This window comes from Eulemur rufifrons, chromosome 28 (assembly GCF_041146395.1).
Source record: "Eulemur rufifrons isolate Redbay chromosome 28, OSU_ERuf_1, whole genome shotgun sequence".
Classification (NCBI taxonomy): Eukaryota; Metazoa; Chordata; class Mammalia; order Primates; family Lemuridae; genus Eulemur; species Eulemur rufifrons.
In genome coordinates, this window is record NC_091010.1 from 46,484,256 (window position 1) to 46,508,398 (window position 24,143).

Sequence of the window (24,143 nt, forward strand, 5' to 3'; positions counted from 1 at the left end):
TCTCTCTCAATCATACTTCCAGACTCTAATCCTGCTTCCCAGAGGTAAACACTGCCCCAAGTTTCTTGTGTATCTTCTGCGTTTTAAAATGCAGATATATATGTGTGTGTATATACAAATTTATACAAAAGTACTTTTAAAATAAATGTAGAATATTATACATGCTATTCTGTACCTTGCTATTTTTCTACAATTACTTAGATTTTTCCATAACACATATACAATGGATCAACCTCATTCTTTTTTCTTGCTGCATAATATCCCGTTGCATAGTCGTGTCGTGATTTATTTCAATAATTTCTTATTGATGGACATTCGGATCTTAAGAAATTGAACTTAAATAATTAGGAAATTTTTATAATATGAAAAGGTCAGCTGGAGTTGATACCAAATACTACAAGTTTTCAGATCCAAGACTTGCCTCCAGACTATCTTTTGGCCAGAAGGGGGAACGCAAGTGGCAGGAGTAGATGCGTAAACCTGGGAAATATCCCGGACCAATGGGGAAGCAGTGGGGCCGGCAGGGAATTACTGCCGGGTAGGAGCTCGCGGAGAGGCGCCTTACTGCTGAAGTAGAAGGCCATCTCCAAGCCAAGCCTTCCCCAGGCTGCCTCTCAGATACACTGAAGTGTGTACCGGCTACACACTGGGCCATGATGCGTGGCCATCTCCAACCCCCAGCAGGGCCCCCCAGCCCAGGCAAGATCTGAATCTCCGCCGCCTCCAGCCCACACGCGCCGGGGGCATACACGTGGTGACCTGCCTGGGGCTGGGTTCCCGGCTCCGGCTCCTCCTCCCTCCAGCTCTTGCTCGGCTTTCTGCAGTATCACGTGCAGCCGCGCCGGGTGCAGGATGGCGGCGGCGGCGGCGGCGGTGGGTGTCAGGCTCCGGGACTGCTGCAGCCGAGGCGCTGTGCTCCTGCTCTTCTTTTCTCTTTCTCCTCGGCCCCCGGCTGCCGCCGCTTGGCTGCTGGGCCTGCGGCCCGAGGACACCGCTGGAGGCCGCGTGTCCCTGGAAGGGGGTACCCTGCGTGCGGCCGAAGGCACCAGCTTCCTCCTGCGCGTCTATTTCCAGCCCGGACCCGAAGCGCCGTCCGCGCGGGTGCCCGCACCCACCCTCTCCCCGGGGGAGAACGGCACCGGCGACTGGACTCCGCGGCTAGTGTTTATCGAGGAGCCCCCGGGCGGCAGCGGCGTGGCGCCCAGTGCGGTACCCACGCGGCCCCCGGGACCGCAGCGCTGCCGTGAGCAGAGCGACTGGGCATCGGACGTGGAGGTCCTGGGGCCTCTGCGCCCCGGGGGCGTGGCGGGCTCAGCCCTGGTCCAGGTGCGGGTGCGGGAGCTGCGCAAGGGCGAAGCGGAGCGGGGCGGCGCGGGCGGTGGCGGGAAGCTCTTCTCGCTGTGCGCCTGGGATGGGCGCGCTTGGCACCACCACGGCGCCGCTGGCGGCTTCCTGCTGCGCGTCCGCCCGCGACTCTACGGCCCGGGCGGGGACTTGCTGGCCCCCGCTTGGCTGCGGGCACTCGGGGCGCTCCTCTTGCTCGCTCTGTCCGCCCTGTTCAGCGGCCTGCGCCTGAGCCTGCTCTCGCTGGACCCAGTGGAGTTACGGGTGCTGCGGAACAGCGGCTCGGCAGCGGAGCAGGAGCAGGCGCGCCGCGTGCAGGCCGTGCGCGGCAGGGGGACCCATCTGCTCTGCACCCTGCTCCTGGGCCAAGCCGGAGCCAACGCGGCCCTGGCGGGCTGGCTGTATGCTTCCCTGCCTCCGGGCGTCGGGGGCACAGAGGAAGACTACAGCGAGGTGGGGATTCACTTCCCATGGCTGCCGGCGCTCGTGTGCACCGGCGCCGTGTTCCTGGGCGCTGAAATCTGCCCCTACTCTGTGTGTTCGCGGCACGGGCTGGCCATCGCCTCACACAGTGTGTGCCTGACGCGGCTTCTGATGGTGGCCGCCTTCCCCGTGTGCTACCCGCTGGGCCGCCTGCTGGATTGGGCACTGCGCCAGGAGATCAGCACCTTCTACACAAGGGAGAAGCTGCTGGAGACGCTGCGGGCCGCAGACCCCTACAGCGACCTCGTGAAGGAAGAGCTCAACATTATACAGGGCGCCCTGGAGCTGCGCACCAAGGTGGTGGAGGAGGTGCTGACCCCCCTCGGAGACTGCTTCATGCTGCGCTCTGACGCGGTGCTCGACTTCGCCACTGTCTCCGAGATCCTGCGCAGCGGCTACACTCGTATCCCAGTGTACGAGGGCGACCAGCGGCACAACATTGTGGACATTTTGTTTGTCAAGGACTTGGCTTTCGTGGACCCCGACGACTGTACCCCACTCCTCACCGTCACCCGCTTCTACAACCGGCCCCTGCACTGCGTCTTCAATGATACCCGGCTGGACACGGTGCTGGAGGAGTTTAAGAAGGGTGAGCAGTGGTCTGTCTCCTCCCCCAACTCTTATCCCCTTCAAAGGTATCATCATCCTTTCATAACCATGTGAGGCTTTAGGTACCCAAAGCAATTTCTCTCCTATGTTACCAAAAATTCAAGGAAGACCCTATCTCTTGGCTTCCTCGATATTTTCACCTCACTTCTCTCTACTTTCCTCGCAGCTGACTGAGCCCCAGTGCTATTCCCCTTTGCTTAGCTCACAAGACGCACCATATTCCTCACTCATTCCATTCCCTGAGTATTTTCCAGGGCCTACCAACCAAGTGCCAGGTATTGTGTAGGTTGGACTGTGGGGATAACCCTTAGAGGTCAGTGCATAGCTCCTCACCCATTATAGAGGGCACCTCTACAGATTCCATTAACAAGTAACCTTTGCTTTAAACTCCCAGCACTGGAAGCTCACTATTTCCAGAGCAAACTTAACTCCATTGCTGGACAGCTCCAGCTGCTGACAGTGTCACATGGAGCAGAAATTTCTGTCTCCAGAGCCTCCAAGTTCTGCCCTTCAAGTCATGCAGAGTGAGCCTGTTAGACATTCTTCCCCATGTTTAACTTTGCATCAGCTGTTCATTCAACGTATATTAAGTACCCAAGTTGGGGATTAAAAGTTGACTAAGGCAGTGGAGTCCTTGTATTCCTGGGAACTTGTCTATGAAATAGGATAGATCTGGACCTGAGGAAATATTCTGGCAAGAGAAGACCCTAGAAAACCTGCATATCCAAATGAGTGGGGTTTCCTTCAGTGCAGTCACCATCCCCACTCCCACCCTCAAACGTGATGTCACGCCTATGACATGTTTACTTCATGTCTGGGGTTTGTTTTTGCAAACCACCTTCTGGGGTTGAGTACAAATTCACTCAAGAAAAGTCAGCCTAGATACTTTAGAGTCAATCCTTTTGGCATTACGCAGTTTAACTGTTCCCCTGATTCACCAGATTGTTGTTGAAAATCAAATCTATTTTCAAGAGTCAACATTGAGAGCACTCAAAAGACTATCTCACAAACCCTAAAAGGAACTCGACATAATTAAATAATAATGACATGATAGAATAAGGATAGGACTTTCCAGAATGATTATTTTAAAAGAGGCACCCAATAACATATCAGTTGGCATGTTATTAAAAACAAAAAGCAAAATTAAAAAAAACAAATCCCTTACTTTAGAATTAGGCTTCAAATGTAGTTTCCCTATGGCTCGCAGGACTCTAATTTGTGCATTTTGTAGAAGTTTTCTTATTTGTCAAAAATTCAATCTCATTACCTATCATCACAAGTAGTCTTCAGGATGTTGAATACGGAGAGAAATTTGGGATCTTCCTCCTGCCACGATATTTTGAAATCATGTTAAATATTAAAATGTAGCCTGAGAAAGGGGAAACTGTCTAAAAAAGCTACTTTCAGTCTCAGATTTGGGGAGAGAACAGCTCCAGATTTGGTGTTGGTATTATGAGAAAGGGAGAGAAATGTGTGTATGGCAGCTATTTTAGCCCATTTTGGGCTGCTGTTTCACCTTCTTCTATCTCCCTTAATCCTTGCATTAATAGTTCTTACTGCACTTTGAGGTTCATTTATCCTCTCTTAGAATTATGCTTATACTTTGTGTATGCCTACAGAAGTAGGGTCTTGGATCTGGGCATTAAATGTGTTTAAAATCTGTATTAGTTTGCAAGGGCTGCCATAACAAAATACTACCAAGTGGCTGAAACAGCAAAATTTTATTTTGTCACAGTTCTGGAGGCCAGTAATCCAAGATCAAGGTGTCTGGCAGGTTTGGTTTCTTCTGAAGCCCCTCTCCTTGGCTTGCAGACATGGTATTTCCTCTGTGTATGTGCATCCCTGATGCCTCCTCATGTGTCCAATTTTCTCCTCTTATAAGGACATCAGTCAGATTGGATTAGGGCCCATTCTAATAGCCTCATTTTAACTCATTCACCTCTTACAGGTGATAGTTAAGAGAGCAGTTAAGATAATGTCTCCACTGGGCACAGTGGGCTCATGCGTCTAATTGCAGCACTTTGGGAGGCTGAGGTGAGAGGATCGCTTGAGGCCAGTGAGATCAGCCTGGGCAATATAGTGAGACCTCATCTACAAAAAATTTAAAAAATTAGCCAGGTGTGGTGATGTGTGCCTATAGTCCCAGCTACTCAGGAGGCTGAGGTGGGAGGATCACTTGAGCCCAGGAGTTTGAGGCTGCAGTAAGATGTGATTGTGCCACTGCACTCCAGCCTGGGAAACAGAGTGAAACACTATCCAAAAAAAAAAATAGTGTCTCATGGTCCTGTGTTGCCAGAAGACATTTTTAATGAAACTCCTGTGAGCCCATTCTTTCATTCATTTAATATTTATTATCTATACAGCTTTAAGCAACAGGGGAGGCAAGGCTGTCCTCAGGAGGTTAACAGTCTAGAGGGCATACAGTGTTAGAATAAGAGCAATCTTTAGAAGTAGAAATTGTGTCATTAACCTTTTTTATCCCTAGCACCTTGCACAGTGCCGTACATAGTAGGCTGCTCAAAAAATTGATATTGATCTGAAACGAGTCCCTGTACAAAATTTCTAAATCTGGTCTGAAAAAAAGCTTGTTAAGTGTTCTAGTAATAGTTAGTTTGTAGTTAGGTAGATTGCTAAGGAGAAGCAGGCCATTACATGAACACCATGCCAAGGAAGATATTTCAGAGCCTTCCTACTTCCTCAAAGTATGGTCCACGAACCAGCAGCATGAGTTTCACGTGGGAGTTTATTAGAAATGCCTCCCCCTAAATCCATTAAAGGGAAATCTGCATTTTAACAAGCCCCCAGATGGCTCATGTGTACATTAAAGTTTGAGAAGCATTTCTTTTAGAGAACCCTTATTAACAGTGCTTGATAGATCTACTTAGAATACAAGGAATAATTAACAAGGTGGCTATTCTCAGGCTCCAACTCTTATAATGCAGTGGTCAGTTTCTATACAAGTTATTTTTGTGCTGTAGGTTAGGAGAGGAAAACTGAGTTGAGCTGCTTTTCTTTACCTTTAAAAATAACTTTTTAAGCAAGTCTTTAATAGCTCTTCCATTTCCCTCACTTCCTTGTATCTCAAGTAAGTTAACCACCTAAACAAATCCCTTAAGAGGCAGAAGAGGAAAATGATAATACTAATAAGAGCACAGTTATCATTAGCTGAGCAACAACTCTACCAGGCACCACACCAGAAACCCTTTACATATTCAAAAGAACCCTCCTGGGTAGGTATTATTAACTCCATTTTACAGATGAAGAAACTAAAGCTCAGATCGATAACATCACTTGCTCAACTTTCCATAGCTAGTAACTGACTGAATTGTGATTTGAACTAGGTCTGTGGGACCCCAAAGCCTGTTCTTTTTTCTCTAAGACACCAGTCTTGTTTTTTCCTTTATCCTGGAATTCTTGTCACTGACAGAATTCAAAGGTGGCCTTTTCACCTTTGACTGATTCACGTCTGGCTGATTCACCTCTGGTTTCTGCAGGCTAGAAATGTAGCTTTTATAATTACAATAATTGCTAATATGTATATTGTACTTCACAGAACATTTCTACATACCTTCTCTTATCCACTCTTTAAAACAACGCTGTAGTTACAGGTGACAGCCCTAAGACCCAGAAGGGTTATTTGGTCTAAGATCATCATTCAACTATTAATAGTATATTGCAAGGCCCAAATTCAGGGCCCAGGTCATGTAACTCCAAAGCTCTTTGTCCATATGGGATTTTATCTCTATACTTCTTATGAGTTGCAGGTCTTTAGGAGTAGGAAAAAGGAAAATGGTCTTTCCACCTAGTGTGCTAGCTTTACCAAAGGGAACAGTATTTCTCCCCACTGGACTGTGAGTTCCCTGAGGGCAGCGAATGAATCTTATTTACTTTGTATTCTCAGGACAAGCACAGTGGCCAACATGGCTAGGGGATATGTAAACATTTCTTGGATAAATGATGTTAAAGAGCTAATCCTGTATTTCTATGTTTGAGTATGATTAACCCTAAGTACAGAATAATTAGTATTATTCCACTGACCACAGCAAATCTCTCCTCTTCCTCTTGGTGGGTCTCTGTCCTAATTAATGGCACCACTGTCCCTCCAGTCTCCCTTCCTCACTACTAAGACAACGATTAACAGGATGAGATATTTTACCAGGAAGAATAAACATTCCATTGATTAATTCTATAAAAACCTGCCAAGATGTTGGTGCTATATTCTTTGTCTTCCTTAAAAGAAAAAGTTGTTTTCATTGAAAGTTATATTTCACTGGTATAATTAGATGTAATGTTCTTTAAAATGTTTTAAATAATAATTAGCAAAAATTAGAATGAGATGTTTGCCTTCTAAATAATAGAGCACGTAGTAAACAAAGCATAGTTCTTCATGTACAGGGAGAAAGAGTAAAAAGAAACAAGGAAAAGTGAAATAATTATGTAATATGGTAAAATTGTCGGTTTATTTTTTTTCTTTAAACATTTTCATTATGATTGTTATAATATTACACAATATTCCTTTTCTTTTTTCAGCCTGGCAAAAGAAATGCCAGGTAACAATAGAATCCGAGCTGGAAAGGGCACTAAAAAACCTGAGAGAGAACCTAATTTGCCCTTACTTTTTTGATTTAGTTATCTTTTCCAGGCCATACCAGCCTTCATAGTCAGACTATCTTTTTATCTAATCTGAATCCCACAGGCTGCAGTTAAATTCCATTTCTTTTTATTATCCTTCATAATGTCTCTTTTATTTGAAGAATGTCATAGCTCATCTGTTCCATTTTTAACCACCAAATACATTTGGTTGTGTTTCTGGCTCCCTTAAAGCTTTCGGGTGTCTCAGAAGAGGGTCTGTGGGTTTTTCTAGTATTCTTCTAAACTGGTTTACCTCTAGGCCCACATTTGGGGATCCCTGGACCTTCAATAACAACTCTCAATTCTCTTCTTATTTTCTACTATGTGTTCCTTTCCGAATAGAGATTCTTCCTAATTCTTCTTCCCTCCTTCCTTCTCTTCCTTCCTCCATATATCACATGGGCATTATTCCATGCCAGGCCTGTGATTGGCACAGGGGATATAGCATGGACAAGACAGGCACCATTCCTGCTCTCCTGGGGCTTGCGGTTGAGTAATGAGAGAAATATTCGCTAAGAAATAATTATAAACTGTGATAAGTGAGTTGAAGAAAAAGTATAGGGAGCTATAACAGCATATAATAGGGGGCCCTGACGTGGTCTTATGGGTAAAGATAGACTCCCCTTTCCCCAAGTGGTATTTGAGCTGAATCCTTAAAAGTGGTAAGAAGTTCATCAGAGGAGGAGGAAGAGCTCCAGGAGAAGGGAGCAGACATGCAAAGGCCCTGAGGAAGACAGGCCAGAGCGGGTGCCACGTGGGCCCCCTGGGCTGTGTAACATCCACTAGGGAAGCACCACCTCCGCCAGCCATCCTTCCCTCTGCCCCCAGTGACTGTCGAGTGTCGGGGCAATTCAGTTCAGTACCACGCACTGAGTGCCAGGGTTCTGGCAGGTAAACGTGGATATAAATGTGGGTTGACCCTTCTGTCCAGGAACGTGAAGGGAGGAAGGGCCCTGATAGAAATGACAGTACAAGGCAGCCTGGGATATAGGCAGAGGCAGCCAGAAAGCATCTGCGGGTAATAAGGGAAGGGAGAAATAAGTCCCTGAATGATCTGGGAGAACTCTGAGAAAGTAGAATTTCAGTTTGGCCTTGAAAGAAGGAGAGGAACTCTGATAAGCAATTATGAAGGGAAAGAGCATTCCAGCTGAGGCAGGAGTTTAAACTAGAAACATAAAGGCGGAGGAGGAGCCGGCACTGCATTTAAAGTGCTGGTAAAGCCATTATCATAATGATGCTTTTCTTCCAGCAAAATGGGGAACTAGGCAGACGGGAGATTTGTCAGACATAATTTTTGTCCCTTTCAAATGCCAAAACTGTATGTTTTAACCATTTTTGATGATATTTCTAAAATGTTTTATACCCATTCCTGTTTTCCTTTACAAAGGCTCCTAAATTAACTTAATCTTTTTTTGATGACACAGGATCATGGTCATGAGAATGTAGTTATTTTATGCTGTATTATAAAGCCATCCTCTGTCTACTGTTAAATTTTTTCTCTGTCTTCTGGCTGACAGCTGTTAGTTCTCTTCGAGTCTGCCTTCAGCAAATCCCTGCTCCACGGTTCCCTTCATAAAACCACTATTCCTGTGTGCATCTCACTTTTAGCTTCTATTTAACTGAGGAACCAAGTAAATACCCATGTTGAGAATCACATGCCTGATATACAATAAGCTTCAATAAATACTTGCTGGATAAATGATTAATTAATTAGGCTTTGACTGAAAGGCTAGGGTACGGAGTTGGTATAGGGACCAGGGACAGTTCCTTCTGGGACCGGATTCAAAGCCATGCAGAATCAAACCTCCAGATAATGGCTGTTACTCTGCTATTTTTATGGCAGTGTTGCTTAGCAAGCTAAACTGCCAACCAGCTTCGATTCTAGTGACTAACAGCTATTTTTTCATGCCCTGGTGATGTTTGTTACCATGGTGCTCTGGATGACATGGTTGATTTTTTTATAATTGCCTTTTAGTGGCTCAAGAAATTCTTTTGTGATAAAGGTGTTGATTATTTCCTATAAAGTAGAGCAGGACGATTACCACAAAGTGCAGCCCTTTAAAAAAAAAAATGAGAAAGGCACAGTTTTGTTTTTCCAAATCAAGGTGGTTGCTGCAAGGATCTGTAGGATAACATTTTTGTGTTTCTCTTCCTGATTTGGTAGAGAATGATTTTATTTGATTGTATAGATAAAAACCACTTAGCATGTGAAAAAGTAGCTTTTTCTCACCTTATTCTAAGGAGTTCTTCCATATTAAGATATAAATATTAGGAGCTCAGAGCCCTTTGTAGACACAAAAGGCTCTGTTGGCACTGTTAAAATTCTCTTATATATTATCACAAAGAAGCATCCTGTAAAACCAAGCTGTTTTTGTAGCCCAGAGCTGTTTAGACTTAAAGTATAGAATTTTAGAGCCAGAAAAGAAACCTTGGCAATCAAGTGGTCCCATCCTTTAATTTAAAGGTTGAGAAAACAGGCTCAGAAAGAACAAATAATAAAAATAGCAATGATAATCCCTTATAGTTGCAAAGCCTTTACATTTATTTATTGGCAAATAAAAAATATGACCATATAAACAAATGTCACAGTCATATACACAAAATTTCTCATTCAGCAATTCATTTTGTACTCACTGTGAATATGAGGTCAGCATTTTTTTTCCCTGTATTGTATATGAGGCACCTAGGTTCCAAAGACTCAAGTGTCTTGCTCAATGTTAGTGACAGAGGTGGAACTATAACCCACATCTGTGACTTGCTGTCTCAGACCGGGGAGACTAGGACACACAGGATCCCAGAGGCCTGGACCTGGATCCCAGCTCCTTTGTTTACTAGCTCTGACTGGGGCAGGTCACTCTACCACTCTAAGACTTATCTTTCTTCTTCTTAAAAGGAAAATAATGATACTACTTTGTAAGTCTACTATGAAGGTAAAGATAATTCCCTTACAGCACTTGAGACACTCCACCTTTCGTTTCTTACCTCCCTGATCTAAGCAAATGAATTGTATATAGTTAGTCATCTTATATAAACAGTCCTTTCTCTGTTTCAGACCATGTAAAACTCACTGTATATAATAAGAAAAAAAAAAATGAGAGCTGTTTACTTTGGATAGGGCCCAGGAGACCAAAATTGAGATGTAGTAGGTTCCTTATATTTCTTTTATCCTGTCATCAGTTGGAATCAGATTTCCTTCCCCATCACTCTGCCCTTCCTCAGCCATCTCAGGCAAATAAAAAAAAAAGACCATATAAACAAACATCACAGCCATACAAACAAAACCCCTCAAAGCTCCAAGCAGTCTATAGAATAAAATATATATCAGGCTAAACATAGGAAGGATTGGACCAGAAGGCAGAAGTATAGTGGGGAGGTGAGATTGCAACTCCCTTCCCCTTCCCAGTTCAGTGGCCTTCTCCTCCCTTGCTAACATTCTGGTGAGGTGCTGGGCATTAGCTCTGCCTGTTCCTGCAGCCTCTGGATATTGACAAAATATGTTCCCATTGCTCTTAATACATCAGAGACAGTAAAGAGATTTGGCCTGGAATGTGGAGTCTGCCTTGTGTTGGAAGGGACATAGGCTGGGGAGGCAGACAGACCTGGGCTTGTTCCTGGCTCCATCACACACTAATGGTTGGCCTTGGACAAGTCACTTATTTTTCTAACTCTTGGTTTCCTCATCTCCATATTAGTAATAACAGTCCCTATTTTGCAGAGATATTATGAAGACTAGAAGTAACGTATGTACCTAGTGTACAGTAGGTATTGCGGTCACCACTATGGCAAACCTTAGAAAATGGAGTGAATGTTGACCCATGCTCTTGGGAGTCAGCTTGGTTTAGATTTGGGAAAAAAAAAAAAAAAGTGTGGAGAACACTGGAGTCGCTTAGGCTGTCTTCACCTGCAATGAGGGTGGGTTTTAAAGTCATTTCAGGTGTCTAACTTGCTTCAAATAGAGCCCCTGAGAGCCCACATATCTCACTTCTTCCAGAGACTAGCCTAGTTTGACCACAGCCCAGAACTAACCGATCTGCTGGATGTCTAAGGGCAGCCCTGTTTGCCTTCCAATGTGTCTACCTCGTATCTGAGGTTAGTTGGTGGCCTGAGAATGACACCATGTGCCAAAGATTAGCCAAATCATTCTGGGTCACCATGATGATTTTTAAAATTTTTTTTTTGTTTAAAATATCCTAAGGAATAGCAGAGGCCATGGTGATTTTTAAGCAGGGGGTCCTGGTCATGTTTAGTCTGAATCTGGAGAGAGTCAAACTGTCCCTCTAGGCAGCCTCCAAAACCAACTCTGTGTTTGAGAGGCCTAGGGTTAAAGTATCCAGTCTTGTCTAGTTGGGTCGTGAAGCTTTCCACAAACCCTAGCCAGGATGGGCCCTATTCAGTTCCCTGAGTTCAAAGTTTGTCTCTACCATTTATTAGCTAAGTATCCTTGGACCAGTTATTTTATGAATGGGGAATAAGCACAATACATTTTGATAGAGTAGTGGGAAAGAAAGCAAAGTATATACCAAAAATCCATGGGAGCCTTTAGTGCCAGGAACAAGAGTTCAGAAACTATCCCCCTCGCTAACTAGTACATGTTATTGAGATGGGGAGTAAACTCATCTCATAAATGCAGACTCTGGGGGACAGTTAATCTCGTTTTAGTATTTGGAATGGATTAGAGCTAAAAAAAAAAAAAAAAATTAAAAAAAAATAAAACCCACAAGAGGAGGATTGGTTAGGATATTAGTGCAGTTGTCCAAGATGGGATGAGAGCATGGAAATTAAGAACACTTAGAATTGGAAAGGGACAAAAATCTGAAACTTTATTACCTTCTGGCCATGCCTTCCCAGTCCCCTTTACTGGTTCTGCCTACATCATATCTGCTGATGCATCCTCAGCACCTGGAACAGTGCCTACTCTTATCAGATGCTCAAATATTTGTTGCAGGAATGTTGCATTTCTGTGACCTCTAAATATTGGAGTGCCTCAGGGCTCAGAAATGGATCTCTTCTCTGTCTACTCTCACTCCCATGTTGATCTCATTCATTCTCCCAAAGATATCATCAACTCGAACTCCAGACTTATATTTCTAACTGCCACTTGACATCTCTACTTGGAGGTTGAAAAGGCATCTCAAACTTAAACTTGTCCAAAACTGAGCTCCTGCTCTTTTTGCTATACCTGCTCCTTGTACGACATTCCCAAACTCTAGAAACTGCAGTTCCACTCTTCTAGTTGTTCAGACCAAAACTTCTTTTATATTTCACCCCACATCCAGTCCTCCTGTTGGCTCTGCTTTAAAACATATCTAGAGAGTCTGACAGCATCTCTCCACCTGCACTTCTGCGATCCAGTCTCAGCCACCAGTCATCTCTCATTTGGATTATTGCCAGAGCTTCCTATCAGATCTCCCTGCTTTCACTTCTGCCCACTTTGTGTCTATTCTTAACACAGCAGCTAGAGAGTTCCTTTTAAAACATAAGTCAAATCATGTCACTTTTTTGCAAAAAAAAAAAAAAAACCCACACACACACACAAACACAAAATTCTACAATGGTTTCTTTATGTCACTTAGCATAAGACCCAAAGTCCTTACAAAGGCCTTCCAGGCTCTATCACATCTTCACCTCCCCAACTTCTCACCTTCCTGACCTTGGCTCCCACTAATATCTACAACCACCACACTGGCCTCCTTGCCATTCCTCAAGCGCATCAGTCACTCTCAACTCAGGGCCCTAGCAGCTTGTTCTACTGCAGAGCTATCCCCCAGATACCAATGAACCTCCCTACCTCACCACCTCTGGAACCTTATTCAAACATCACCTTCTCAGGGAGTTTGTCCCTGGTAACCCCTAACTGAAATTGTCACACCTGCTCACTTACTCCCATATACTCCCTCCTTGTTCTTCTCCTTAGTATTGCACTATGTATTTTATATATTTATCTGGCTTATTATCTCTCACCTCCACTTACAAAAGTGCAATCTGCAGGAGGAAGATGATTTTGTGCACTATGTTCATTGCTGTGTTTCGAGTGCCTAGAAGAATACTCGGTGTGTGGTAGGCATTCAATAAATACTTGTCGTTGAAGACTAAAGGAAGAAGAATTGGAATAATCTGGGAATTTTTTCTAAATAGCAGTAAAGGAAAAGGTAAAAGATGACTCTTGGGTTTGCCTCTGGGTAACTAGAAGGCTGATGGTGCCATTTATTGTAGTGAAGAATGGGGAAGAGCAGGGATGGTAGGTCTTGAAGATCAGGAGTTTCTGTGTGGATAAGTGATTTTGACAAGACAGGACAGCTCAGGCAAAATGTCTAAAACAGGATAAGAGTTCAAAACAGACACTGATGTTAAGATATAAATCTAGTTCCCAATAAAGGTGATGGTGATATTTAAAGTGATGGACCCTTTTGGAATCTTTGAGCAAGAAGAGCAGAGGATCAAAAACCAGAGCAGAGATTCTTGTTATAACTAGAATTGCTCATTAGAATAACCTAAAGAAGTTTTAAACATCCCAGTGTCCTGACCACACCTCAGTTAGATCAGAATTCCTGTGGGTGGGACATAGGCAGTAATCGGTTTGAAAGCTTCTCGGGTAATTTCAACATGCAACCGGGGTTGAGAATCATTAAGCTAGAGTCTTTAAGATATATATATCTGTAGGTGAGGATAAAATAAAGGAATCCAAAATGGAAACAGAAATATCAGCCATAAGTGTGGGAAGAAAACCAAGATAGTATTGACCAGTGCTTGTACTCAAATGTGCATAAGAATCACCTGGAGATCTTGATGAAACGCAGATTCCGATTCAAAGAGCTAAGATAGGGGCCTGAACTTCTGCATCTCTCACAAGCTCCCAAGTGATGCCAGTGCTTCTGATTCAAGGACCACACTTTGAGTAGCCAGTGTCAAGAACAGCGCTTCTCAAACTTTAGTATGCATAAGAATCACCTGGAGAGCTCATTAAAACAACTGTCTGGGCCCCACTTCACCGCCTCCCCCCAATCCTGATTCTATAGGGAAGGGGTGGGGCCCCAGAATTTGCATTTTGTATATGTGCTGCCGAAGCGAGCACCAGAACTTGCATTTTGAACAGTGCACAGGTAGTGTTCATGCTGCTGCTCTGAGGAACACTGTTCCAGTGATAGTGAGGCACCAAGACCATGGCAAGAAAGAGGAGACACTCAATATTGCCTATCAAATGAAAAAAGATGCTGCCGGGACACCAGGGAGATGAAGAACGTAGCAAAAGCCACTGTATTTTACAAGGTGAAGGTCATGAGTGAGGCAGAAACCATAAGGCCATAAAATGATTTCTTCTTTCCTTAGTTCTCTGTTTCCAAGCAATATGCTTTCCTCCTGGCTTCTGTTATTAATAATATATTCTATCTTGGGAACAGTTACCTTACCAAAGTGCTGTAGCTATTTTTGAAAGAGAGGAAAGTAAATCAATTATTTGCTTTTTTCCCCCCAAGGCATAGGCGGTATGCTAACAGGGTCCTTGAGAGCTTTTCTGTCTGGATGTGCCTAAACCATATCAAGCAGATGAGGCTGTATTTATTAAAGACCTTTGGAGGATATTTGAAGCTTCTTCAAATACCAAAATATAGTTTTAATGTTGCTGTTGCTGCCTAATTTTCTGTCTTTTTAAAGCAGAGCTTTCAACCTCAACAGTATTGATGTTTGGGGCCAGATAATTCTTTGTTGTGGGGGGCTGTCCTGTGCATTGTAGCATGTTTAGCTTCATCCCTGGCCTCTAGCCACTAAATGCCAGTAGTATCCCCTGCCCCAAGTTGTGACAACCAAAATTGTTTCCAAACATTGCCAAATGTCCCCAGGGCAGTGGTGGGGATAAATCACCCCAACTGAGAACCACTCCTTTAAAAGCAACATCTGAAAACCTCATCACCCTGCTACGAAATCCAACTTATATTTTGGGTATGTTGATACCAGGTAGTGATGTGATAATATGACAGAGCCTTAGGCAGAGCACTAGCAGTAACCAGTACTAGGACTGCCCTTTGGATTCTTGGGGCAACAGAAAGGACCAGTTTGACTTTAAATAATAGGAAATTTTACTGACCTCAGACATGCCAAGAGCCTAATAGGTAATGCAGTACCTCAAGCCTGTCTCAGAGATTATTGGTACAAAAACCTCAAGAGTCCCTTTCCCAAGACCAGTGATGAAGAGTCAACAACTACTTTTTTCCCCATGTCAGCAAAATACCATACCCACTCACATCATATGAGAGAAAGCATTAATCAACTTGCCACTACAACCACACTTTGTTCCAGGAGGTTCATTTCTGTCTTTTCATGAGTACTTAGCATCTTGTGACCCTTAAACCAGGTGCACTGAAGGGACCAGAATTTACTAGACATCTCGGTACTTGTTTCCCTTCCTCATACTCAGGGTGACATAAAACCTACCCATAAACCAATGGTTTTCATTTTCAAACTTTAGCCTGCACCAAGACCACAGATTACTGGGCTGTACTTTCAGAGATTCTGATTCACTAAGTCTGGGGTGGGGCCTGTGAATTTGCATTTCTAATTCTCGAATGACATGGATGCTGGTGTCCAGGGACTGACCACACTTTGAGAACCATTGCTATTAACCAAGATAATAGTTCTCAACTTTGGCTGGACATTACCTGGGGAACATTTTAAGCTATTTATGCCATGGCCCTATCCCAAACCAAAGCAATCAGAATCTCTGGATGTGAGATCCGATGTGTAGAATGTATTTAAAACTTTTCAGGTGATTCTAATGTACAGTCAGCATTGAGAACCATTAAGCTAGGTGAAATGCATTCCAAAGCATTGGGAATGGAGGGTCTTACCAAGTGGCCCTGTTTAATAGAGGAAAGATGGGTCACTATAAATATCACTTAATCCTGGAGAGGCATGACTCTAACCCTTGATGCTTTGTTGACGATTACTTCTCCAGTCACACTCAAAACTGTCCTAACACTGTATTCCAAACAAGGCTCAAGCCATAGGTGCATGTTCTCTACTTTGTGTCTCATCAGGATTGGGCAGGATTGGAGATAGAGGTTGTAAATCAGAGGCTAGGAGGAAGTAGTCAAGGATTCAGGGAAGCAAACCAAGGCTTAAGGAGCCCACAGCTGCTAGAAATCAGGAAAGGCAACTGTCAGCAAGCCAAACCATCAGGACAGTGCTGGGCTTCTGGTGAGACTGATCACCAAGAACATGGTAGGAATTTAAGCCAGCGGCCAGAGATCTGTGGTTGCCAGTTCAGAAGTAAGACAGCAGTGAGCCCAGAGTAAAATATGTTCCTTACAACTCAGAGACAGATGTAGCCTTCATTTTTTGAAAGTGTATTCCCATAAAACCCAGTGTTTCTTTACCTTTCAACTCAACTCAGAGATTTCCCATTGATGTTCAGTGCCACAGTAGAATGCTCAAGAGACATGTAAAATTGCCTCATAAACTAGTAACATTCGAGAGTTTTCTATCTAAAGAACTATCTTTTGCCTCTGCTGTATCTTAATATGCCCTTGGACTTAGTGGGCTTAAAGTTTATCACTTTATTTTTGGTATTTTTAACAACTAGAAGGGAGATTTTTCCAGGGCCCCCGTTGTTTTGGACTTGCCTCACACTGAGAGTGTGCAGAGCAAATCACTTAGCTTAATCTACTCTTCAACATCTGGAGCTCAGCATGGCTTTGCTGTTCTCCATGTGTGATCTTGTTTGTAGTGATGATCCTAAGGTAATATGTTCGTTCCCCCTACCAAGGAAAATAGTCACCAAGTGAGATAGAACCCTTTAATGGAAGTTGAAAAAGAGGTTAACTTGTTTAAGAATATGAATAAGACACATGTCTCTCAATAGATTCTGGAGAAAGCTGGGAGCTTGTCCAATCATTTCTGATTCACACAATGAGGGTTACAGGAAGTTCTCAAGAACATCTCACAAACTCCAACACTCTTCTGTACTCTGTATAAAGTCTTGACAAACATGCAGTTCAGTAGAAATGATAATGATCATCATCATTATTAGCCCAAATTATTTCACAGCCATCCCACTTTTCTAGAAAGTTGGAGGGAAACTGGGACTGTTGAACTAACAGTTGTAAGAAGGCATTTGAGAATTCCTGCTAGTCTGCATGCAGAGGGATAGGAGAGCAGATGAGGAGAATAGATGAAATCTAAGCCACTCCCCCAAGTATGCCATTAGAAAGTAAACACAACACTCATGCATGGGAGGGGAAATAATGCACGTCAGAAACCAGCATTTGCCCAGAGAAAGATGGAAACACTTGGGAAATTGGAGCTCCACTGCCTCAGTTTGACCCAGTTTCGGAGTTTTAAATACTCACAAGTTATTCCTCAAAGTTGATGAGGTCTCTGGTAAAAGATGTGAACCTACTATGTCCAAAGCCAGCAACTCTCTGTTCTCCAATTCTCCCCTTCCCATCTGTGATCAAGCCCTCAGCCCTGTTCACCATTTCTACCTGCACAGAAATAAGGTGGTGCCTTCTCCCCCATTTCTGGTCTGATGGCCTCACCCGTGTGCACTTTTGGTTTCTACATCCTAGGGCACAAACTGACGATGAGTGCTCTCACATTAGCATTTTACCAGCATTACTACCCATATCCAAATCAGTGTTGCTCTTTCATTTCAGCTATTCTCCTTTTATGAAGCAGTTTCTACTTTTACTACCTGTGTGTAGGTTATAACTTTCAGCCCCACCAATTTCCTGCTCATTCAGGCATGTGTTTTTTTTAAATTGGCTCTTTTAAAAAATAACAGCTTCATTCAGACAAAATTCATATACCATAAAATTCGGCCTTTTACAGTGCACAAATTAATAGGTTTCAGTATATACAGAGATGAGCAAGCATCCCTACTATCTAATTCCAGAACATTTCATCACCCGTAAAGGAATCTGGCCCACTGTAGTCAGTCCCCACATCCTCCTTTCCCCAGCTGCTGGCAACCATGAATCTACTTTCTTCCTCTGTAAGTTAGTCTATTCTGGAAATCTCACATAAGTGGAATCACACAACATGTGGCCTTTTGTGTCTGGCTTCTTTCACTAATGCTTTCAAGGATCATCCATGTTGTAGCACATACTTCACTCCTTTTTATGGCAGGATAATATTCCATTATATGGGTATGCCACATTTTGTTTATTTGGAAACATTTGGAATGTTTCCACTTTTTGACGATTAGGAATATTGCTGCTCTGAACATTTGTGTACAAATTTTTGTATGGGCATTCGTTTTCATTTCTCTAGGAGTTAAATTGCTGGGTCATATGATCATTTTATGTTTAGCATTTTGAGAAACTGCCAGACCGTTTTCTCAAGTAGGTGAATCATTTTACAATCCCATCAGCAGTGTCTGAGAATTTCACTTTTTCCACATCCTTACCAACATTTGTTATTACCTTTTTTTATAGCCATCCTAGTGGGTATAAAGTGGTATCTCATTGGCATCTTGATTTGAATTTTCCTAATGATGGTGATATTAAGCATCTTTTAATGTGTTTGTTGACTAATTATGTATCTTCCTTGGAGAAATATCTATTCGAATCCTTTGCTCACTTTTGAATTGAGTTGTATTTTTATGAGTCGCAATATTTCTTTACATATTCCGGATGCGCGCCCTTTATCTGATGATTTGCAAATGTCTTCTCCTATTCTGGGAGTTGTCTTTTTTCTTTCTCAATGACGTCCCCCTTTGACGCATAAACGTTTCTAATTTTGGTGAAGTCCAATTTATCTATTTTTTTCTTTGATTGTGCTGTTGGTGTCCTAAGAAACCATTGCCTACTCCAAGGTCACAAAGATTTACTCCTATGTTTTCTTCTAAGAGTTTTATAGTTTTCACTCTTACATAAAAAGTTGTCTTTTTATGGGTTGTAAGATTTTTACTCGTATTTCCTTAATGATGATGATGAACCAGGTGCTATTCTAGATTCTGGGGAAACAGAAGTAAGTGGGACAGAGCTGTTGCCCTCAGGGAACTTACCTCATAGTGAGGGGTCACATATAAATAGAAAACAAGAACAGGGTGAAATAATGTGTGTATAATGCCTGACACTGTGCCTGGCCCCTAGACTGTGCATAGCAAATAGAAGCTTCAATAATAATAATAGTTACTATTTGGGGTATTACAAAGTGCTTTGGCAAGGGGGAGTGACTAACTTTTCCATGTCTACAGATTTGCTTCACTTGGGGGCCACCCCCAATACCTTTGGGGCCCAAGAAGGGGACAGGTGCAGACACAGGGCTCTTAAAAGTCCAGGCTTTTTGAGAAAGGAAGAAACTCAGCTATGTGTGTCATGGGAACAGCTGGTTCTCTCGTCCCTTTGAATGTTGCTTAGAACAGGCTTATATGATGATCTCTGTCCCAGTCTGTCCCTAAGAAAGGATGGCTGCCTTCATTTGTTTGTAGAAGATCTCTACAGGTTTTGGAAGGAATCTTAGAGGCTTAATAAATTTTAAAATGTTTCTAAATAGATTACATATGAACATTGTCTTGAATATTGTATAATTAGGACTTTAAATTTCTATTCCCTGTTGATAACATAGTGTGTCCTCAAATTGAACTTTTATAGTACAGAGCAATAGTGGCTTTTAAAGTTTTTGATATTTTACAATATTAATGTTAATTTATTTAATTCCATCATCTAAACTAATTATTTTAGTGGGAGGAAGTATAGCTGTATTATACATATTCTAGGCTCCATGTTATAAAAAATAACCAATTATAGAAAACAATTTTAAGAAATCACTTTTCCAACTTTTTCCATTATACTAGTCATTTGTTTTGTCATCTGCTAGCACATGTTAGCAGAAAAGTGAGAACAGGTGCCATAAGTTAAGAAAAATGTGTTGGAAATGAAAAACTTTAAAATGAGCACATTTTAACAATTAACATAACCTAATTTAAGCTTCAAAGTACTTCAGTCCAGTTGGGTAGGAGGCAGTTGTTTCAAAGAAGGGTAATTTTAGAACCACTGATGCAGAGTTTAAATTTTAATTTAAACACATAGTATTTTATTTAAAAAAAAGCATTTTAGTATCTGGTTTTGATATCATCTATTGTACAAACTATGGGTTTTTATTCAGTCTTCAGTTCAGACAGCACTGATTGGCCGTCTGATATATTAGAGGGAACTCTGTTTAAATTTATGATCTTTTGTCCTAAAAGAGCTCATGATCTGAGGAAGAAATGCTGTCTAGTATAGGACACATACATTGCTAGTTATAAGAAGCAGCAAACTGATAAATGCTCTAATGGAGTTATCAAAGATTTAGGAGCACAAAGCAAGGAAAGGTTAGTTTAGAATGGGGCAAGTCTGGGATAGCTTTCTTGAAGAGCTGGCACCTGAGCTGGAACTCAAAGGGCTGGCAGAGATGGGGTGGGGGAAGGAAATAGTGTGAGCAAAGATTTAGAAAGTGCACATGGAAGGAATTGAGGAGGCGACAGTAACCTGGTACACCTAGAGTGTAGCCTGATGAGGATGGAGCAGAACATACAGTTAGAAAGTTCAGGAAGAGCCACATTGTGCAGTCTTGATAATACCAAACCAGTGGGTCTGGACTTGATTCTGTAAGCACTAGGGGGATATGGAGGGTTTTTGAGGAGGGCTCTGGCATGATCAGATCAGTTTAGAAATAGGTTGAAGGTGGAGGGAAAATTAGAGACCATTCTTGGGTGATACAAATGCCATCTTTTTTATTTCATTTCAGTTCAAAAAAAATCCCAATCTTGTGATTTGAGATATTTGATACAGAAACTCATGTATTTAAATTTTAACGGTTAATTATGACTCTGGCAAACTGCCCCTCTTGTCTGATATTTTTGGCAATGACCAAGCCAGAGCTTATAAAGGGTAACACTGATAAAGCATGAACTTTCTTCTTTTTTTTGTTAAAAATAACATCTGAGTCAGTACCCCAGATTTTTTCCTTAAATGTCTCCTAGCCAAAGAAAAGAACCATCCAGATTTTCATTTTAGAAACAGGACCAGGAAATGCATCTATACAGCCGAAGAAAACAAATTGACGTGAAACAGGACTGTTAGAAAGACTTCAGTCCCTAGGTTAGGACTGAACCTAGTTACCTGGGTTTGCGGTCCAGCTCTGCATCTTACAGGCTGTATCACTTTAAGCATGTTGCTTAACTACTCTGTGCCTCAGTTCTTCCACCTGTAAAATGTGGATACTAGTATTTGCATCAGTCATTGTTATGAGGATTCAATTGATACACATAAAGTGTTCTGAATGGTGCCTGGCACATAGTAAGAGCTCAATAAATGTGAACTATTATTAATCAGTTGTTGGGCAATAAAAATGAAGTGTCTGCTTGTGACACATTATAGTTGACAAAGCCTTTTCACATATCCACTAGGTCTTTTGAGCTCTACAATCACCTTATGAGTACTGGTCGCTCTAGTTACCATTGCTGCTAACAAACCACCCCAAAACTTAGAGGCATAAAAGAAAAAGTGTTTTATTATGCTCACAGATTCTGTGAGTTCAGAATTCCAAAAACGCACAGTGGCAATGGCTTATGTCTGCTTTACAGTGTCTGGGGCTGCAACTGGAGACACCTTGAAAGGCTGGGGAGGGAAAGGACAGGGCTGGATCAGCTGACACTGGCAGATCTACTTCTCTAAGATAGTTTCTTTGCTAACCTGTCTAGTACCTTGGCAGGATGGCTGGAAGGCTGGGCTCAGCTGGGACTGTCACTTAAGCACCTACAGGTGGCCTCTCCACCATGGTGACCTCAGGATAGTGGTCAGACTTCTTACAGTGTTCTCACAGCAGAAGCTGTCTGGCTTTTATGGCCTAGCCTGGGAAGTCCCATAGCAGACACTTCCCATCCTCTTTTGGTTGAAGCAGTCACAAGCCTGCCCAGATTCAAGGCAGGGGATGTAGACCACACCTCTCCATGGAAGGCACAGCAAAGAATTTGGGGGCTATGTTTTAAAATCACCACACTGGGATTATTCCCTACTTCTAGATGAGAGATTACAACTCAGTAGATATTAAATTATTTGCCCAGAGATAGTAACTGGGATAGTTAAGGGGAAGCAGTGTTTAGGGGAGAATGACTTCTAACATAATTCTTCTGACTCTAAATTCTTGTTCTTTCAATTAGATTATTCAGCCCCCTTTAGCTAATATATACTTGCTAATATGTGAAAGTTTAAAGAAAAAAAAGTTAACTGGCTTTGGGAATATTAGTAACTTCCCTAGAAAGAAACAAAGATCTAAAGTATAAGGTGTGCATTTGTAAGAGCTTGCATACAAACTTCATGTTTTAAGGAGGCCTTGATATGAGTTCAATCCTCAGATTGGTCCAGACATCATTTTCTGAGGAAAGATCTCAAGAAAGATGTCAGAAAATGTCCCAGATACTTAAAGTGGTTTGGTTTGTTCTCCAGGAAAATCTCACCTGGCCATTGTCCAGCGGGTGAATAATGAGGGCGAAGGGGACCCTTTCTATGAGGTGATGGGCATCGTCACGCTGGAGGATATCATAGAGGAGATCATCAAGTCGGAGATCCTCGATGAGACTGATCTCTACAGTAAGTGCATGGCCTTGGCCATTCTACAAGGTCATTCTCCCAGGTCATTCTCCAAGGTCATCTTATTTGCCTCCAAGACTCTCAGGTACAGCTTAGTTTGACATGTAGAAAGGGTGTCAGGGCACTGATGTGTGTCAGCCACCTGTGCCAGGTACTGGCGTGGTGGGTTACCCTGGCTAGAATCACCCGAGTCACTGGGAACACGCTATCTAAGTGTTTATCACAGGAACTGAGCCAAGACTGAAAAGGAGACCTCCTGGCCTAAAAGGGACTAAAGGAAACAAAGTGTACCCAGGATGGTGCCCAGAGGCCTCTCTGCCCTTGGTTCTGTCCCCTGTGTTGTTCCTGTTCTGTCTCTTTGTCCACCTAGATGCAGACCCCGGCAGCCCCTGGGGCTCCACTCACAGTCCACTGACACCAGAACATCAGTGAGCAGTGGGGACTGTCATGAGATTGCCCACCCCCAACCTAAGCCAGAAGCTTAAATAACTCTTCTTAGACATGCTCTGCCCTCTTGTGCCTCTCAGCCATACCACCCTGGGTTTCTCATTTTCCCCCTGCCCCTAGACTTATCACCAGGGTCCCTGCTCCTGTTCCTGTCCCCTCTCTGGTCTTCTCACCCTCCTACCCAAACCCCCTCAGGAACAACATGGACTCTTTTATGCTGATAGTGACTTTGTGTTACTGAACCTTATCAAAGCTTTGCTTGCACACATTACAAAGGCATGCTTTGTCTCTGGGATGGGAGTGTTATCTAAGTGCGTGGGAGGCCCTAGGCCAGGAAGTGTTTCCTCCCCAGAATTCCCTCTCAGGAGGCAATCATCCCTCTTTCTCCCTCAGATAACACATTTTAGGCTTCTGTCCTGAGTTTGCTAGAAGCAGCCTTTCAGAAACTGGCTCCTGGACAATGGCCAGGTGGAAAGAGCTTTGGTACCATAAGGCAGTGAGTGGTGCAGAATGAGTGTCCTCCCTTTGGACTAAAAAGAGATCAAGCCTAAAATGTGGTCCAGGCCGTGACAAAAACTAGCAGGAGTGTCACAGCGCCTCCCGCTCCAGGAACCTGGTATTGCTGTGCTGCTGGCCTGAGTGAGCTCAGAAACACCCTCTCCCTCCCCTGCCGCTGTCCACCACTCTTGCTTTAGAATTCTCAGGTGTCTCAGTAGATAACTGGTGAAGACATTCACACGAAGGGCTTCGTGGCTGATAGTAGTCTAAATGAGTGAGCTCCTCCCAGAGCACTTGTTTGTACAACCTTCGTGCTCCAAACACCTGCTATTAAAATCAAAGGAGTGAAAGGGAGATCAGAGGAATGATTCCCTAGTGATGAAATCTTAAGTGTCATTCTGATGGAGAGAGAGAGGGGATATTTAGGCAAACATATCATGCAGATCAGAGGATTGCTCACCAGTGAGAGCAAAAGAGCTGTGTCTTATCCCTATATTTACTACTCTCTTGCTGAGCCTCTTTCTGCAGGAGGGTTTGTCCACCCTTTTAATGAGCTGCCGG

General features: G+C 43.1%; 1 protein-coding gene across 1 annotated transcript in view; it reads left to right on the forward strand.

Moving 5' to 3' along the window:
• The first annotated feature begins 852 nt into the window (after positions 1–852).
• Positions 853–24,143, forward strand: part of CNNM1 (cyclin and CBS domain divalent metal cation transport mediator 1) — a 50,552-nt gene continuing 27,261 nt past the window's right edge. Inside the window, exons 1-2 of the mRNA XM_069460633.1 lie at positions 853–2,416; positions 22,494–22,637. Coding sequence (XP_069316734.1) covers positions 853–2,416; positions 22,494–22,637 — 1,708 coding nt within the window. The remainder of the gene's footprint in view (positions 2,417–22,493; positions 22,638–24,143) is intronic.